The 18,654-nt window shown below is 47.2% G+C and overlaps 1 protein-coding gene across 13 annotated transcripts in view; it reads left to right on the top strand.

The window, feature by feature from the left end:
- The window catches only part of AGRN (agrin), a 582,966-nt gene that overhangs the window by 394,472 nt on the left and 169,840 nt on the right, over positions 1–18,654 (top strand). For all 13 annotated transcript variants that reach the window (XM_088481095.1, XM_088481096.1, XM_088481100.1 and 10 more), the window contains 3 exons: positions 9,319–9,543; positions 13,859–14,083; positions 17,131–17,337. In XM_088481095.1, coding sequence (XP_088337221.1) covers positions 9,319–9,543; positions 13,859–14,083; positions 17,131–17,337 — 657 coding nt within the window. The remainder of the gene's footprint in view (positions 1–9,318; positions 9,544–13,858; positions 14,084–17,130; positions 17,338–18,654) is intronic.

Here is an 18,654-nt window from a genome sequence, read left to right as displayed (position 1 = left end):
TGCTTATACGCACACAGTCGGTCCATTGTTGCGTTCTGCGTATACATCGCAGTGCGTGAACTAGCCACTGGGATCGGGATAGCGATCGCAGAGGATACGCAGGCCCATGGCAGAGTAATTGACAGTAAGTGCCATTTGTGGGTGGTGATGGGGGGGGGGGGAAGGGGTCAGGCGAACGCATACGCGCCAGTGCGTTTCAACGCCATTGCATGGGCGTGCATAAAGTAGCCACTGCGATACCAGACACCGCCTGAGGCCTCATAGTGTGCGCTGAAGTAAGCAATTCCTGAGTGAGGACTGAGCTTCATTAACTGTTACTCAGTGTTACCGATTGTTTCTCTGTGTTAGCCAAGTATACGGATATGAGTAAGGGGAAGTGAGCATCCTTACTGTATGTCAGGCTGCGATCGCAATGCGAATGCAAACATTTACATGACACCGCTGATATTAGCAACTGCGTAGAAGCAGAATAGCGATCTGTAGTGAATCAGGCCCTTAGTACAAAGAAAATCCATGTTCCTATATCGTATTTACAGTGTGTCTATGGGGCTCAATTGCTAACAGAGGGTCTTACAGTATGAGGGGTTGCATACAAGTGTGTTTTACGAAGTGGCACTGTGCTTCCTCCGTAGCTTAGTGCATACATCTACGTGCAATTAAATTGCATCTCCACTGTCACATAAATGCGTATGACTCTGCTTACAGGCGATATCTGCATTTGATTCTTTGCACTTGATAGAGTTAACATTATGTTGAGTATGTCTGGCTGCCATCTTATATTATCGCCAGCCATCTTGTACCATTTTGTGAATTATGTTACTCATAAACCTATTTCATTGTCATATACATGACTTGCAAGAGACAAGAACTGTTTAGAAACTCTCACTTACTTGTTAGCTATTTTTGAGAAGGATAGAACTGCGTCCACATTCCAATGCCAGGCACATCCAAGAAAGATACTGAATGTACGGTAGCTTTCTGTAACTTTCTGCGTCCTGCTTATCTTATTGCTAGGCAGAATATCTAGTAGGTGGGGGTTGAGAGACTTTTCCAACTGTTACCAGAGTGCTATAAAATTGTAACTGAAATGAATACACTTCAGAGGATATCATAAACCACCCATTGCTTGTGTGTTGATTATTATTTCCGAGCCAGCCGTAAACAACTGGATTCCTGACACATACAGAACTCTCTTTGGGCCCGGTGAAGTCCAGTGAACCAGATTCATTACACTCCTGACCCCATTTAGAGTCGGTCGAAGCGGCCGCACGGTCATACGCCACCGATGTTCACTATACTGCGCATGCGTAAAGTTCGCAATGCGCGTGCGCAAACTAGCCGCTACGATCAGAAATTTCTCTCTCCTTGAACACAGCCAGGTCGGTAGTTTGAGTGACAGATGGAGGCGTTTTTGGGTGGTAACAGGGGAAGGTGCTTGAAAACGTGGGAGTGGAGATCCGAACGCAGGCGTGCCTAATTATGCGAACGGCGTTTTATGGGAGTGCATACGGTTTATGGGAGTGCATAATTAACAAAGTAGCGTCATGGCACATGTGACATGGGAGGTTTTTACACTGACATGATCGTAGAGCTTAAGAGAGGGTATGGTCAACCTTAAGCTCTACGACCAGTTCTGATGGTTCCCGATGGTCTCGATTAATCCTTATATGCCCGGAGAAGACGTGCAATGCGTACGAGAAGAGGGCGTATTTTTGGGAATTCCGGCCGCTTCCTCCCCTTTGTCGGCCAGCTACCGATCCGAACTTAGGGACGCAACTATTGAATATCCAGCCCTTTTCCCGTGCGACCGCTTCGACCGACTCTGAATGAGGTCCTCAATGTGGGTGTAGTGACATAAGTACAACTCTGAATAGACTCCATAGGGATGCTTTGCTTGCTCTAGAATCTAGACCAGTGGTAACCAAACTTTCTTATATCACAGCTCTCTAGAGTATCAGCATCTTTTTCACAGCACCCCTAGGCAGAGTAGGGAGACGTGGTCACGCCCTCTCAAAAGAAAAGGGAGGAAGAAAACTGTTTTCCCGATGCAACACTCAGGGGGCTCCAATAGGTGAACAGTGGCCTTACAGGAGGACATTTAACCCCATCAGCAGCGCTGCAAAGGAAAACAATGCCCCCCCTTAGCAGCTGACTCGGCCCTCCAACAAGCCTGGGACCAGGTAATTAGTGCACGATCCCTCCCCCACTCTGTGCCCCTGTCCCTAGGCCAGAAGTTCCTTATTGGGAAATTCATAAAAAATGATTAAACAAAATAAATTGTGCTTACCCGTCTCCCTTAGGTTCAGTTATGTGATAGTGGACAGGGTTGCACTTTTGTGTTTGTTCACATATTTTATGATTGACAGCCACCAGCACTGGTTTTGTTTTGGCCCTGGACCACCATCCCGTGGCACCAGGGACGTGCAGTTAGGGTAGGCATCCCATCATACTCCTGAGATTTTATATAAAAATTATTAGAATAATACAAAGAAGATATTTATAACTTAACTATAAAAATGATTGCAATAAACAAAGAAGATATTTATAACTTAGAAATATCTTCTTTGTTTATTGCAATAATTTTTATAGTTAACACTCACCAGCTTTGTGGAGCACCCTGGGACTGTAGGGAGACGAGAGATGAGGCAGCTCAGCCTCGCTTCTGTGTAGTCAGACACTGCTTGCAAAGCTGGGGGCGGGGCCAGGCCATGGGCAGTAAGCTGCACAGAGAGATGGCTAATAGAGGCATGCCTCTGAGTATGGGGGGCATGCCTTGAGCACTGATGGACACCATAGATGTGTCATGTGACCATTACGTGCACTGCAGTGTTTAGAGCTCGGAGCTTAATCAGCAACAGCAAGAGAAGACACAGTGATGCAGGTAGGAAAAACAATGGACACTGCAGCTTAGTGCAGTGAGAGGAGAGTTACAGTGAGTAGGGGGTGAGACAGGCTACCAGCACTCAGACCCATCTCCATGGGTGCCTCCCCAGTCATTGACCTCACCGCACGTCACTGCATGGCACCCCTACAAGTGCCACAGCACCCAGTTTGGGAATAACTTCTCTAGACAGATAAAAGTTTCTTGGACTGTTCAACTTAAAAATGAACCTTCCTGTTCTTAAATCTGATTCTCCAATAATCTAAATACATTTCTTTATTATAATTGTATTTCTACTTCAGGGTCCATAGGGTATCCACAGGATACCTTGGGGTATAGGTGTGACGTCAGTCGCAGGGCACCAAAGAGTTAAGCTTTCAGCCTCCCAGGATGCACTAGGTCCCCCTCCTATACCCCGCCCCCGGGCCAAGGCACCTCAGTTTAGTTTGGTGCCCGGCCGACGTCGGGTGCACCTGTCGGAGTGGGGGCTAGAAGAGCCCCTGAAGCTTTCTTCAGTGCAGCTGTGGCTGCACATCTGGATGTACAGCATGGACAGTCAGTCCTGACGTCCATGCTGTCTTCCCTACACCCCCGCCGGTACCAGAACGCCGGTACCGATCCGGGGATGCTGGTGAGCATCTGGGGTCACAGCTAGCGGTGACCCCAGATGTTCCGGACCATGGCCGGATCCAAGGGGGACAAAGGTAAGCAGCGGGGTCCCGCGGTGGGTCCCCGCTGGTCACATGGTCCTAAGTCCCCAGGCAGGGGGCTCCCTGGGGACTGGCTGCAGCGTGGAGCCAGGTACTGAACCTGCGCTTTCCACTACCCCCTGGGACAGCGGACCGCAGCAGAGCGGTAGCGCTGCGGCGTCCCAGGGGTTAAATGCATGCCAGGGGAGCGCGCCTTCCCTGTCTCACAGCCGGCGCCTCCCCCGCTGCACACAGCCCTCTCTGCACTGTGCTGACTGGCCCTGTGTCAGCGCTCCTCCCCCAGGCCAGCTTCTCTCTGCTCCTCGGCGGCCATCTTCTCTGCAATGCATGGTGAATGCTGCTGGAAGTCTGGAAGGAAGCATCGTGGTCTGGGTCCCCCCGCATACCTCTCCTCCGCTGTGGCTCAGGTCTGTGTATGCAGCGCTGTGTCCTACCAGGCCCTGTGTCTGTGTAGTTGAGTGATCAGCGCTGTTAGTGCAGGAATTGTTATTTCTCTGCATTGTATGTGACTGTGCTAGCGCTGCCTGTAACTTTTCTTCTCTAAACTGTCAGCTTTATTACTGTCCCTGTTCTTTCTGCTAAAGCCCTTGCGGTGCGGTGCTGCAGGGTGGTCTCTCGCCTATTTAATACTTAATTGGTGAGAGAGGTCACATACGTGGTGCCATCATGTCTGAAAGTGATTTTCCCCTCCGGCTACAGTGTACCACGTGCAAAGTACCGTTAGCGGAGGGGGAGGGTAGCGCGGAGGGCCTTTGCCGGCAGTGTTTGTCCATGGCGTGGCCTATTACGGTTACAGCACCGGTACAGGAGCCGCCCTGGGCTTGTTTCGCTCAGGCGTTAACAGCTTTAGTGGGCCAGTTAGCTCCGCAGCCCGCGTTTACTCCGATGGGTTTGTCCCAGCAGTCTGTGGTGTCGTCACCCATGCAGGGCTTCCCACGACAATTGGTGGTACCCCACAGTCTCCCTATTTCCCCGCTCCCGGGTTCTCAGGAGCCAGCGTGGGTTAACTCCCTGACGAGTTCTGTACAGCACTTATCGGATGTGTTGCAAGGGGAGTCTGTGATGCGGCCTCATAAAAGGCCGGTGGCGTCTCTGTCCGCTCCTTATGAGGATGCCGAAGGGACGTCTGATGATGGGGAGATTCTGGATCCTTACGATCAGGAACCTCTCCATACTAAGGACGCTGATGCTAAGTCCAAAGTATATATTCCTGGACTTATTCGGGCGGTCCGCACAGCCTTGGTGATTGAGGACGAAGTTCCCCCAGCGGCTAAATCTAAGTATGCCTTTTTCAAAGATGTGAAGGGCGATGCCACAGTCTTTCCTCTTTCGGGTCAGTTGGTGGACCATTTAGAGGAGGCGTGGAAACAACCTGGCAAAAGATACCAGCTGCAGAGACGCCTGGCGGTGGCTTATCCGTTCGCGGATAATTATTTTGCTAAGTGGGAATCCCCTCCACAGGTGGATTCTCACGTGACCCGTCTTGTCCGTAGTGCCACATTGCCGATGCCATCCATGTCCTCCCTTAAGGATGCTACGGACCGCAAGGTAGAAATCTGCCTGAAGTCCGCTTATTCCCTTGCAGGGGGGGCAGCACGGCCGGCTATGGCCATTTGCTGGGTTGCCAGAGCGATGGAGCGCTGGGCGGATTCATTAGAGGCTTCTTTTGAATCCGACTGTCCGGCCGAACAGGCGGAGTTGATTGGCAATCTCCGTGATTCGGCCACCTACATCAACGAGGCGGCTCTAGACATTAGTACTCTGGTGTCTAGAATTTCTTCAGCAGCGGTAGCTGCTCGTCGCACCTTGTGGCTGCGATCCTGGAAGGCGGACGCAGATTCCAAGAAAGGTCTGGAAGCGTTGCCGTTTACCGGAGAAGTTCTCTTCGGTCCGGATCTGGATAAGATTGTGGCCACGCTGGCGGCAGCCAAATCTGCTTGTCTTCCGTCGGCCGCTGCTCCTTCTGGTTCTGGACCATCGTCCTTTCGGTCATTTAGGGCCCAGGGCAGGCCCAAACCACAGTCGTTTCCTCGACAGGCTGGCCCTAAGAAATCGGTCAAGCCCCGGAAACAGGCATGGAGTACCAGACGACCGGCCCCCAAGCCAGATGACAAGCCTGCGGCCTGACGGTCCGGGTCTCCCCTTTGGGGATCCCAGGGTGGGAGGCTGCCTGCTGCAGTTCTCCCGGTGTTGGTCGTTCACTACGACAGACACTTGGGTTCTGGAGGTGGTCTCCCACGGGTACGCCCTCTCCTTCCGGCACAGACCCCCGGCTCGATTCTTCACCACGGGTCTACCATCAGACCGGAACAAGGCTACGGAGCTGCGGAAGGTATTGCACACTATGCTCCAGGCTGGAGTTATAGTGTCTGTTCCATTCTCCCAGAGGGGCCAGGGTTTCTATTCAAATCTATTTTTGGTACAGAAACCCAATGGGTAATATCGTCCGATTCTCAACCTCAAAGCACTCAACAAGTCTTTGCGGGTCCCGAAGTTTCGGATGGAGACCCTACGGTCCATCATTCTGGCGCTGGAACCTGGGGACTACATGGTGTCATTGGACATACAGGATGCTTACCTGCATGTCCCTATTCTTTTGCGCCATCAAGAGTTCCTTCGGTTTGCAATCCGCAGCGACCACTTCCAGTTTCGGGCGTTACCTTTTGGCCTGGCGACAGCACCACGTGTTTTCACCAAGGTGATGGCGGTCATGGCGGCTTCTCTGCGGCTGCAAGGAGTCCGCATGTTGCCGTACTTGGACGACCTGTTATTGGTGGCAGGATCTCCAGAGCTCCTGTTACACCACTTGGACCTGACCATTGCACTGCTGCAACGGCACGGCTGGCTAATCAACTGGCAGAAGTCCACTCTAATCCCGTCTCGGAGGATTCTGCATCTTGGAGCCTTATTGGACTCGGGACAGCAAAGGATCTTCGTGACGGAGGACAAGATCTCTGCTTTACAGTCAAGGGTGCGCAGTTGTCTGCACAGCCGCCGGGTGTCCTTACACTCGGCGATGAGGTTACTGGGCTCCATGGTGTCGGTGTTCGACATGGTGGAATACGCCCAGTTTCACTCCAGACCTCTGCAGCACCTGTCCAAGTGGAACGGGCTGCCTCAGTCTCTGAAGTTCCAGACGATTGTGCTCACCCCGGAGGTTCGCCTGTCCCTTGCGTGGTGGTTAAAGACGACCCACCTCAACAAGGGACGTCCGTTCTGGGTTCCAAATTGGGTCCTGTTGACAACGGACGCCAGTCTTCGGGGCTGGGGAGCAGTTTCGGGTCCACACTTGTTCCAGGGCAGGTGGACGCCGACAGAAGCGGAGCTTCCAATAAATATCTTGGAACTCCGTGCGGTCTTCAATGCTCTCCTGCAGGCACAGCGGTTTCTCCAGGGTCACCCGGTGCAGGTCCAGTCGGACAACGCTACCACAGTGGCCTACATAAACAGGCAAGGAGGAACTCGCAGTCGGGCGGCTCTCGTAGAGGTCTCTCGGATCCTGGTTTGGGCGGAGCGCAATCTTCCGGCCATATCAGCGGTCTTCATCCCGGGAGTGCTAAATTGGGAGGTGGACTTTCTAAGTCACCAGGACGTTCATCCAGGGGAATGGTCCCTGCACCCGGACGTTTTTCAACTACTGGTGGACAGGTGGGGTCTTCCAGAAATCGACCTCATGGCGTCCCGGCACAACAACAAGTTGCCGGTGTACGGGTCTCGCACAAGAGACGAAGGGGCGTCTCTGGTGGATGCTCTGTCCGTCCGGTGGACGTTCAGGTTCGCATACCTGTTCCCTCCGGTCTCCCTTCTTCCACGGGTAATCCGGAAATTCAAACAGGAAGGAGGGACGCTCCTGTTGATAGCTCCCACGTGGCCCAGACGGCACTGGTTCTCAGACCTTCAGGGTCTGTCCGTGGACAGTCCTCTGCGGTTGCCGCTACGACCGGACCTTCTGTCTCAGGGTCCTTGTCTTCACCCGGACCTGACTCGGCTGTCTTTGACGGCGTGGCTGTTGAGACGGCCATGCTGAGGTCCCGGGGGCTTTCCAGCTCTGTGGTGCGTACCATGTTACGAGCTCGGAAACCGTCTTCCGCGAGGATATACCATCACGTGTGGCATACGTTCTTCCAGTGGTGTCGACCGAGAGGTTATGCACCGCGGGAGTTTCGTCTGTCTCGGATTCTCGCCATCCTGCAAGCGGGACTAGATCATGGGCTTCGCCTTGCTTCTTTGAAGGTACAGGTTTCGGCCCTATCTGTCTGGTTTCACCGTAGGATTGCTACAATCCCAGATGTGCGCATCTTTATGCAAGGTGTTCTCCGTATTCAGCCGCCCTTTGTTCCACCTGTGGCGCCTTGGGATTTGGCTGTGGTCCTGAGGGCTCTCCAAGGACCGCCGTTTGAACCTCTGGGCTCAGTGGATATTAAATGGCTAACAGCTAAGACTGTTTTCCTTCTGGCCATTGCTTCGGCCAGACGTGTTTCTGAGTTAGGGGCTCTTTCTTGTAGACCCCCTTTCTTGGTTTTTCATGGGAACAGGGCAGTGCTCCGCACTCGGCCCGAGTTTCTTCCCAAAGTTGTTTCCCAGTTTCATGTTAACGAGGAAATAGTTGTTCCGGCCTTTAACTCACCGGGTCTTTCCGTGGGTGAGGCCTCTTTGGATGTTGTGCGGGCCTTAAGGACTTATGTTGACCGCACTTCTTCGTTTAGGAAGTCGGACGCTTTGTTTGTCCTCTATGGCTTCCGTAAAAAGGGTTGGCCTGCTTCAAAGCAAACTTTGGCAGCCTGGATCCGTATGGCTATTTCTGAAGCTTATCTTCATGAAGGCCTACCGGTCCCTCCTTCTCTGAAGGCTCATTCCACTAGGTCTGTGGGTCCTTCGTGGGCAGCTCGACGTGGTGCCTCGGCAGTTCAGATCTGCAAGGCTGCTACGTGGTCTTCTGTCTATACCTTCGTGAGGTATTACAGGTTTGACACCTTCGCCTCTCAGGATGCTTCCTTCGGGCGGCGGATTCTCCTTTCTGCACAGGAGCGTCCCCACCCTTAAAGGATACTGCTTTGGGACATCCCCAAGGTATCCTGTGGATACCCTATGGACCCTGAAGTAGAAAATATGAGATATGGTAAGAACTTACCCTTGTTATCTCTATTTCTACGAAGTCCATAGGGTTCCACAGGACTCCCGCCCTGTCGCACCTGTGCTGCAGATGGGCTTTGCTCTGGTCACCGGTTTTCCGTCTCCCTCTGGTGAGAATGTGATTCTTGTATGTGTCCAGATCTTTGTTCTCTCTCTTCCTTCTCCTCCTCCGGCCTATGGCTTGGTAACTAACTGAGGTGCCTTGGCCCGGGGGCGGGGTATAGGAGGGGGACCTAGTGCATCCTGGGAGGCTGAAAGCTTAACTCTTTGGTGCCCTGCGACTGACGTCACACCTATACCCCAAGGTATCCTGTGGAACCCTATGGACTTCGTAGAAATAGATATAACAAGGGTAAGTTCTTACCATATCTCATATTTTATTTTTCAAATATGCATCTATCCCTTGTCCAAGTGGACCAATTTCCAGTGTGTATTACATAAAATATCTACTACTATTGTATGTCGCATTGCACTTAATGTATATAAATGTCAGAGCTCTTCCCTTTTATCCACGCCTACATAAAGGTCTTCATACAACTAGGGTTGCAGTATCATGTCATGATGAGTCTCTCTGTACTTTTGTCCCTTTTTCAGGCTCCCGGGACCCTTGTTCTTCTGTGTCCTGCAGCTATGGGAGTACCTGCATGCGCTCGACAGATGGGCAGACTGCAAAATGTGTCTGCCCAACCACCTGTGCCGGTATGCCAGAGAATGTGGTTTGTGGCAGTGATGGCAAAGACTATCGTAACGAGTGCGCACTGAACAAGCAGGCCTGTGACAATCAGGAGAACCTCTACAAGAAGTTTGAGGGGTCATGTGGTAAGTGTGGGCAGAAAGATGTGGGCTCCGTTTCCGAAACATAAATAATATATATATTTCTTAATAATTTCCTGCGATTGATGTTGTGAATGTATGATATGTTAATATTTGCTTTTATTCCCAGTAGCAATTAAAAATACAGTAGCATGTCTATAAACTTTCATAGCATGGAAGGAGTGCAGATTGTGGAAGATATCTAGTGATGTAGACTTACCAGATGTATTTTTGTTTATTCAGCACTTGCAGATGGATCTGAGAGGCGTAATGCCTGGATCTCGCTGTCAACAAAACACATTTGAAATTCATGAGTAGACAATTGACCGTTTCTTAGCAAAACTCGTGTTTCATTTTTTGACTAGTGTAGACTAGCAAGCTTTTCTCATATTTCCCATGATAAATTGTCAAATAGGTCCCATGACTGATACCTTTGTATTGGCTAAAATAAACTCTATAATTAGGTTACATTTTATTTATAAGATGATGTTTGTATTGCCATAGGAATAATGTAGCTGGACAGAATTCTATCTTTAAAGGAGAAGTATCAGATGTTCTTAGGACCCCATTTAACAACGAGACATAACCCCTTCAGCACTCGCTAAAGGGGTTATGTCCTCCTTCCTGTATTTAACAAACAGCGGTAATCTAAGACTACCGCTGGTTGTCGCTTACACCATTTATAGATGACGAGAGTGACACAGCCCCCTTGACGGCAATGGGAACCCTAGTAATTAAAGGATATGTAATATGCGCTACACCTCTGTGGTATATACAATATGTTAATTATGTAATAAGCTGAATTATATATCACACTACAGCAATGTATGAAGAGTGTTTTAATTATCGATCTGGAGTTACAGTGCTCCCGAGGAAAAGAATATAAAATTAAAGTAAAAAGTTAGAATGGAATAAAATACATTTGAGTTCCACAATGGATCAAGTGGTGATCCTATTAATGTCCTTTAGAGTGGGTAATGGTAAGGGTGTTTAGTAGGCTTCTTTAGGGTGCCACTATAGTATACTTACAACTACATGTTCCCAATTTACATATGTAGTGCATAGCATTAGTGACCCACCCTGATCTAGTTGTTCCACAAGGTGGTGTGTGGTAATAAGTGTGCCCTTTGAGGGGGCTACTTTCCGTATGGTCACTTGTACCTACGTCACCTATGTCCAGTTGTGTATGTGCTTTTATAAGGGAGGTGAGGACCCTAATGAAGGTCCTTTACTGTATGGAGAGATGTCATACGTTACAATGGGAACCCATCAACAGCCTTTCAGTGAAGCCTTCTGGGCATTGCCGAGTTCCTGCCGGTGAGAGTGCCACGCACTTGACGCAGCGGTAGGCAACTTCTCCAGTTTATTTCTCATGAAGGTTTGATACCTCTTTCCCCTGTGCCTCTAGTGCATGTGTCAGGGGAATACCTCCCATCACCCCACAAATCGGGACAATTGGTTGGCAGAGCAGTCCCCTGAAATTGGGACTGTCCTGCTGGAATTGGGATGGTTTGTGTGGTATGTAAATGTCTGCAGTAATACATAGTACACAGAAATAACACTGTCATTTGACGTCACAGAAGCAGCACAGAGATTCAAATCGCAGTTAAGGAAAAATTTATTACGAAGATTTAATGGGAACCCAATTGCTTTGAGTCCCCAGTTGACAATAAGAACAATATTTGCACACGATTGTTTATTTTCTGTTGCCTTCTTGTGGAAATTGACCACATTTTAATGTTGTTTTAAAAAATTTCTGCACTCGAGAATCCAACTGACCTGTATAATGGAGTTTGATAAGAGACTAGATTGCACGTTTACTTGGCACTATTCACTACAACAGACTGTGGCAGCCAGCCAGCAGACCTCTGCCACCGCTGAGATTAATTGTGGGATATAAATTAGACATGAGGGTGGGGAATGTTTTTAATATGTTTGCAAGTAAACACCTCTAGACTGTTGCTTAACCAGTGAAGACAGATGTTGAGTGACTTGTTTCCTGACACCCCATTCACCATTGAACTGCATTCATCAGACATGTAGTATTGGCATTACCAAAGTGTAATCCATTAACCCGGGCCTGCTGGCTAATCATGATGTTACTAGGAATACATTTCATGTGGTGGGGCCCCAGTGGCAATTAGAGGATGGGTGTAACAGTACATCCCCATCCTCATTGCCAAATTTAGTGACGGTCTGGCGATACTGCTTCAACCTGCTGCACCCCTTGGGCAAGTTCTGAACATGTGCAGTTCTAGCCCTCCTAACAGAAGAGAGGGGAGATTTGAGAAGGTGATCCAGCATTGAGGGGTCCTCCGCACCTCCAGGCCTGGTAACTGTTGCTTCCCCTGCATTGGTGGTATTCCCAGATTGGTTCTCCTCTGCCACTAAAACTATTCACGTACATGCAGATAGCACCAAACTCCGTGATCTTACTTTACAGGGGACATCTGTCTGGCTCTCCCCTCACTGGACTGATCAAAAGTAAAAATAAATGAATAAATATGGTATATATTCAATTCACCGTGAGGGTTAGTCAGATCCCCATGCGGTAATATAATGTGAGTTATCTGGGAAGGAACCTCACTTGTCTTTGCTCACAACCCATAGCTATGCAAGCAAAAATTAGATTGGCTGTCTCTCCTGCAATGTATGTTTAATTGAATCTCCTTAGTATGTAAAAAAAAAAAAAAAAACATTAGAAACAGTTCTATCATCTCTCCCTTACCTCATGTCAAACAAGATGAGACTATGCTTGTGTGCGTTTGAACATTACATTTTGGGTCACCCCCAAAATTTTTCTTTCATTTTGGGGGTAAAAATAAAAATAGGGAACACACTTCTAAAATAGCCAAATTAAATTCAGAGGGGTTCCCAAATATGCGGCAGGTGTTTTCTTCATTGCGGGACTAGCGGCAGGTACATTTTTGCAGAATTTTTAAAAATCATTTTAGGGACTTTAAAAACTGCTTACCCCCATTTTCATGTACCCCAAATTTGATATTAATAGTTTTAAAAAAAAAAATCGAAGTGCTATTCTTCACCCTTTCTTCATAGCAGCAAATATGCACCTGCCACGGCTGTTACCCCGACTTCCTTCAGCAGGTAAAATTGGGGGTACCCATAGTGATCCCCCATGTCTAGACACCTTTAGGGGGGTCCCTGGAATGTTTCCTGAAAATTCACATTTTTTTGCGATACTTACCTTTTCGCCGGCTCCCGTTTTCGCTTGATTTCTAATTGAATACGGGGATAAAGCGGGCACGCGCCCAATACTTTATCCACAGAAAACCTGCTATGTGGAGCGAAAAATGTAGCACAGACTTTTCGCTCCCAAATTGAATATGGCCCTTAGTGTTGGTCACCCCAAAACTTTCCATTCTCCAACATTTGTCTTCCCTGCCTGGACCACCCTCCACTCCTTCTAAGCGTAGGATGTATGCTTTAGGAGAAAATGTGACTAAATCTAACTTTGTTCCTGGACTCTATAACTACGTCGGTCAGACCTTGCTTAAGCTGTACTTTTAATTGTATTGCTATCCCGGAAGTTCGGGTGTAAATAATTGGAATTGCACTGATTGGGTGCTGTGCCAAATAAAAAAAAGTGTGCTTTTATCCTGTTTTACTAATTGTCTTCCAATATAAAGCCCATATTTAATTAAATGTATTTATAATTAGCATATATTACTCCTTTCAAGAACTGTGACATATAATACTTACAGTATACTTAGGTTTAGATGGCAGGGGACATAATGCACCAAAAATAAAATTTGTTTTCTAAATATGTCAAGCTTGATTAAAAATAATGTACTATCGCATAATAGCACTGTGTGTGTCTATATATAAGTGAATACAGTAAACTAATAATAGAAATAAATAATTCTGGAATTGCTTTAAGGCAGTGGATTTCTGCTGGGAATAGCCACCTCTCTACTTTCAGTGAAATCACTGTATCTCATTTAATGTACTTATGTTCCCTCAAGACATTTATACCAATATATTTTATAGTGAATTTCAGTTTGTGCATTGTATAGTCTGAGTCATATTTGAAACACTTGGTAATAGCTAACACTAGATATTTTGTGTCTGTTCATTTTATATATGCCTGGTTATTATCTGCAAACATTGGATTTGTTTGGTGAACAAGCACAAAAACATCTTTTAAAATAGTATAGATATGCTGCACCAGAAACTAGTATCTGTTATTTCGGCAGCCCCACTCCAACGGAATTTACAACAAAACATTAGGGCACAACAAAAGGGGCAGATCACAGGAAGCACTGGGTAATACGTATGCTATATTTCTCTGGTATTTCTGCAGACCCGTGCAAGAGTGCCCTAAATGATTTGAATAGAGTGTGCAGAGTGAACCCACGCTCACGTAAAGTGGAGATGCTTTCCCGGCCAGAGAACTGCCCAGCCCGCAGAGAACCTCTATGTGCCGATGACGGAGTGACCTACGACAATGAGTGTGTAATGACCAGAACTGGTGCCATCCGAGGGATAGAACTGATGAAAGTGCGCTCAGGGCAGTGCCAGGCTCAGGGTAAGTAAAGCCAGTCAGCGTGAGTGGTGTGATAAAATATTTTGTGGGTTATATAATATTGCATACTCCAATTAGATATATCAGTAAATCAGCACTTACCTTATTGTTAGCGCAACTCCAAAACTGCGAATGAGCACTCTTTAACAATGTGGTACTCTCTGCACTGAGAGTATAATCTGAACAGAATCAAATCAATGCTGCAATCCTTACAAGGGCTCTTCATATTAGGTTTAGTAGGGGATATCGGCATTCGGGATCCCGGCGTTCAGAATCCCGACGCCGGCATCCCGACTAGGTTAGCATACCGACAGCTCAAGGTAAGTATAACTAACCTAACCCCTAACCCTACCATAACCCTCCCTCTCCAGTGCCTAAACCTAACCTCCCCCTAATGCTTAACCTAACCCTCACCTTAACCCCGCTACTTACCTTCGGGATTTCGGCGCTTGGGATGCCAGTGCCGGTATTCCGATAAGTATTGGGTTTCCGGCGTCGGCATTGTGACTGCCGGAATCTCTGCTGTCGGGATATTAAACGTATCCCTTAAAATGATGGTAGAGTAAAGTAATTTCAGCAAAATGATGCCAGCCAATACTCCTATTGAGAGATTATATATGTACTGTTACTAGATTCACTGTAATACAGTATCTTAATTTCTTACTGCAAGAGAATGCATTTAACCTATTGAAACACAGCTCCATGGAGCCTGGAGAGATACTATGATGTGCAGCTATATATGTAAAGATGCCAGTCTTTGTTATAGAATACAGCACACCGGTCTATACAACCCTGCAGTCTGAACCACTAAATCAATATCTCACTGACACTGTCACCGCCTCAATAGAAGCATTCCCAACACAAAGAAAGTATTTGTAAAGTGAAGTGACACTTATGCGGTTGGGAAACATATTAATGGAAGCCTGTGTCGGCACTTTGCCATGGATTTGTGTGACAGTAAGTGCTCTTTTAGAAGTGCAGAATAAAAGAAAGCAAAGTGTCATTCCACAATACAGGGCATTCTTCTGTGCAGAATTTTAGGTGGACATTTTGAACCTTTTTGAAAGGTTTACAAATATCAATTCAGTCACATAAATATACAGAAGTAACTAGTGATTAATACAAGTATGAATAACAGACATACTTAGCTGTATTTCAGAAGAGCAGGACAGCTGTAAGACACCACAGATTTGCTATTACCAATAGTAGATTGGCTGTTATTATTTTACATATATTACAATGTCTTAGAAGCATCCATTTTACTGAAATGATACTTTGATTCATATCTATCTATTGTTTTGTTATTGCACGCTTCAGGGTTTATTTACAACCAGACTCTTCTGTTTGTGTTTTTGCCAGATAATTAAAAAGGCAGTGCTTTTTACTAGCTGTGTCTTGCTAGTAAAAGCACTGCCCTTTTAATTATCGGGCAGAAACACGAACAGAAGTGTCAGGTTTTACAACCTGCCATTTCGTAAATAAACTCCTTCATCTCCCCGCTCAAACATCTTTTATATAAAGAGTGTACATGTGTATGTAGATATTTAATTTGTGTGTTTGTGTCTACCACACACCATACTTGCCTAATTGTTGTATCTCCTCTGCGGGGGAAGCCCAAGGAGGAGATGCAGCAGGCCACTTCGGAGGTAGGCGCTTTCACGTTATTAAGTCCTGCCACAGCAAGATGGGCGGGTTGCGGGGGAGATCGACCCACTCGTCCGGGAGTGTGGGGGACTACCAGAAAAATTAGAGTCCCCCGCTACTTCTGGGAGAGTCATACAGTATATAGTCATGTTCTCTTGCAGGATGTCCTGATATTCTGTTCAGCTTTGGGGCGGGATGCAGGAAAGTTAGAAATGCTGTCAAATCTCTGAAAATGCAGTTTTCTGGGGTCTGACCGCATTTCGCACATGCATCAAGCCCCGGAACGTGATATATTCTGCCGTTGCCCAGTAGAAGCCTCTGGGCTTCTATTCGCGATGCCCCCCTGGGTTCCATCCCAGCAGGCATTGGGCGTCCTTCTGCACATGCATTGGGTGTCCCCCACACCCCCAGACGAGTCTTGTGATACCTCCCACTTTCAAGTGCAGTATGGGGATCGCAGTCTGTATGGTTTCAGGGATAAAATTACATGAAACAAACAACACAAACAGAAGAGTCGGGTTGTAAATAAACCCGGAAGTCCCTCATTCTAAAAGTACAGCTGTTACCGATGGAGTGAGTTGTCCTTTGCGTTTTCCGACATGTGTAATTAACGTCGGCATGCATGCGAAGAGTGGACTGAAGTAAAGGCCCCCATACACGGCACGATATACGCGCCGATCCAACGGATCGGCACAATATAGGTGATATATCGTGCAGTGTATGGGCACGATATCATACCTGATATTGTGCTGCGCGTGCCCGCGGGGTCATACATCGCATCCCCAGATCTTCCTGCAAAACCATCTGATCTGGGATGCGATGTACGATCCCATTCAGATGACGGAGGGGGGAGCCGGCATATTGTGCGGTATTCGGGGACTGCATGATTGCCGGCGGTGACAGCACGATGCCTCTGCCGACGGATCGGCAGTCGCCCTACACGGTGCATCGCACCGTGTATGGACATCTTAACTGTGAACGAAAAGAGACAACCTGGTAATAATTTCACGTTATTTAAATCCTGACCGACGTCATCAAATTGGAAAGAGCATTATTACTATTTGTGCAAAGCAGGTTTGCTAGGTACAGTATATATTTCTGAATATACTGTAGCTGGTGGCTGACGATGATGAATTTTACATCATATAGATTTAAAGTTTCAAACATCGCCTATTTTTAGTACAGCTAATATATTCGAATTGTAGCAATGAAGAAAATGAACAGCATTATAATTGATGAAACTCCAGTTTATGTTGCATTTGTATATCTGCAGTAATAAGTTATTATAATGTTTTGACTGATTTCCTATGAATAGCTGCTATATTTATATTGCCCATCACTGATATGCAGAGACTGGACCGCTTGTTGGTGTGACATGTATTTCCTTCTGATCATACCCCTTCTAGACAAGTGCAAGGATGAATGTATGCACAATGCTGTGTGCCTTAACCGGCGAGGAGTCACCCGCTGCTCTTGTGACCGCATTACTTGTGACGGCACTTACAAGCCTGTCTGCGGCCGGGACAGCCGCACTTACGCCAATGACTGCGAGAGGCAAAAATCAGAGTGTCTCCAGAAAACAGCCATTCCAATGAAACACAAGGGTCCATGCGGTGAGTACATAGACCTGCTCACCTCTATCATGCCTTCTGTTATGGAAATCTCCTAGTATGTGTTTCCGCTGACAAGGTAAGCATCACTAATCCTCATGACTGTGCTCTTATTTCACCAACAAACAGAACAGCAATGAACTTGTCATGTCTGGTGTGGTCACATAAGAAGATAGTGAATGATTTGGTGGGAGGGGAAGCTTTAGGAAGAAGCGTGGGAGGGTGTTCTCCATTTGCATTGCTTGCCCATGTATTCCCTCTTGCATATCTTCATCTCATTGAGATTCTGAACATTACCACTCGTGTCAGTGTTGTTTCACCCTCTTCCCCTGCTACCCCAAGAACAACATATTGATATTTGTATCTTCTCCCTTTCTTCCTAATGTCTTCTCTCTGTCTCTGTCTCTCCCTCATAGAGCAGGTGTACAGTGGGTAAATTTCTGCTGGTGACCAGATAAGGTTTGGCGAAACCAGAGGATTGGGAATGTATTAAACAAAACAAAAATGGTGTTGACATTACTAATGAAGCCTCATCCCATTCTCTCCTTTGCTGCATGGATAAATGCACCTCCTTCCAACTATCAGACTTTGCGCCTCCATTACTCTTAAATACTGTCCAAGGAGAACCTGCAGCGCTTAACACTCTATGACAATGTGGGCGAGCTCAGTAGGAGCTTATAGACATGGGATACTGCTTTGGCTGCTTCCCTATCGATGGCTGATTGGCTGCTCAGAATCTGCCGCTATATTCTCCCTGTTTGCTCTCATTTCCCTGTATTTTGTGTCTTTCTTTTCAGCAGTGGTTCTGTGGGGTAAAGATGGATGAACCCTTGGTTGCTTTCTTCTATCTGTCTGTGAGGTCTTCAGTCTGAGGTCTGCTCTCTAAGCCACTCATCTCCCTCAAGACACCCATTCTTCTTCCCATCACATCCTCTCCATTCACAGCTTGCTATCATTAATTTGTTTGTGGATGAGAATCCTTGTGCTTTTCTCAGCTTGCTTCCAGGCTTTGAGAACTGGTGCACCTTGGGCTCCCATCAACCTTTATAGCTCCTTCCTTAATCCATTTGTTTGTGCTGACAGTCGTCCTGTGCTTGTTGCCTGTTTACGTATTGGTGCATTGCCTAAGCCTTTAAAAACTCCTACAAATCTTAATGGATACCCGAGCGAACACTCTCTGCTGTATTACCAAGAAGGGCGTAAGCTCTAAGCAAATACCTAATATCCTATTGCACTCAGATAACATTTTCGGCATGCATGTCTGTAGCCTGATACCTGGACGGACAGTCTATGCCGTTCGACTGCTTGTTGTGTGATAGT

This window comes from Taudactylus pleione, unplaced genomic scaffold, assembly GCF_031769625.1.
Source record: "Taudactylus pleione unplaced genomic scaffold, aTauple2 ptg000264l, whole genome shotgun sequence".
Taxonomy (NCBI): Eukaryota; Metazoa; Chordata; class Amphibia; order Anura; family Myobatrachidae; genus Taudactylus; species Taudactylus pleione.
This window is presented reverse-complemented; position numbering and strand designations above follow the sequence as displayed.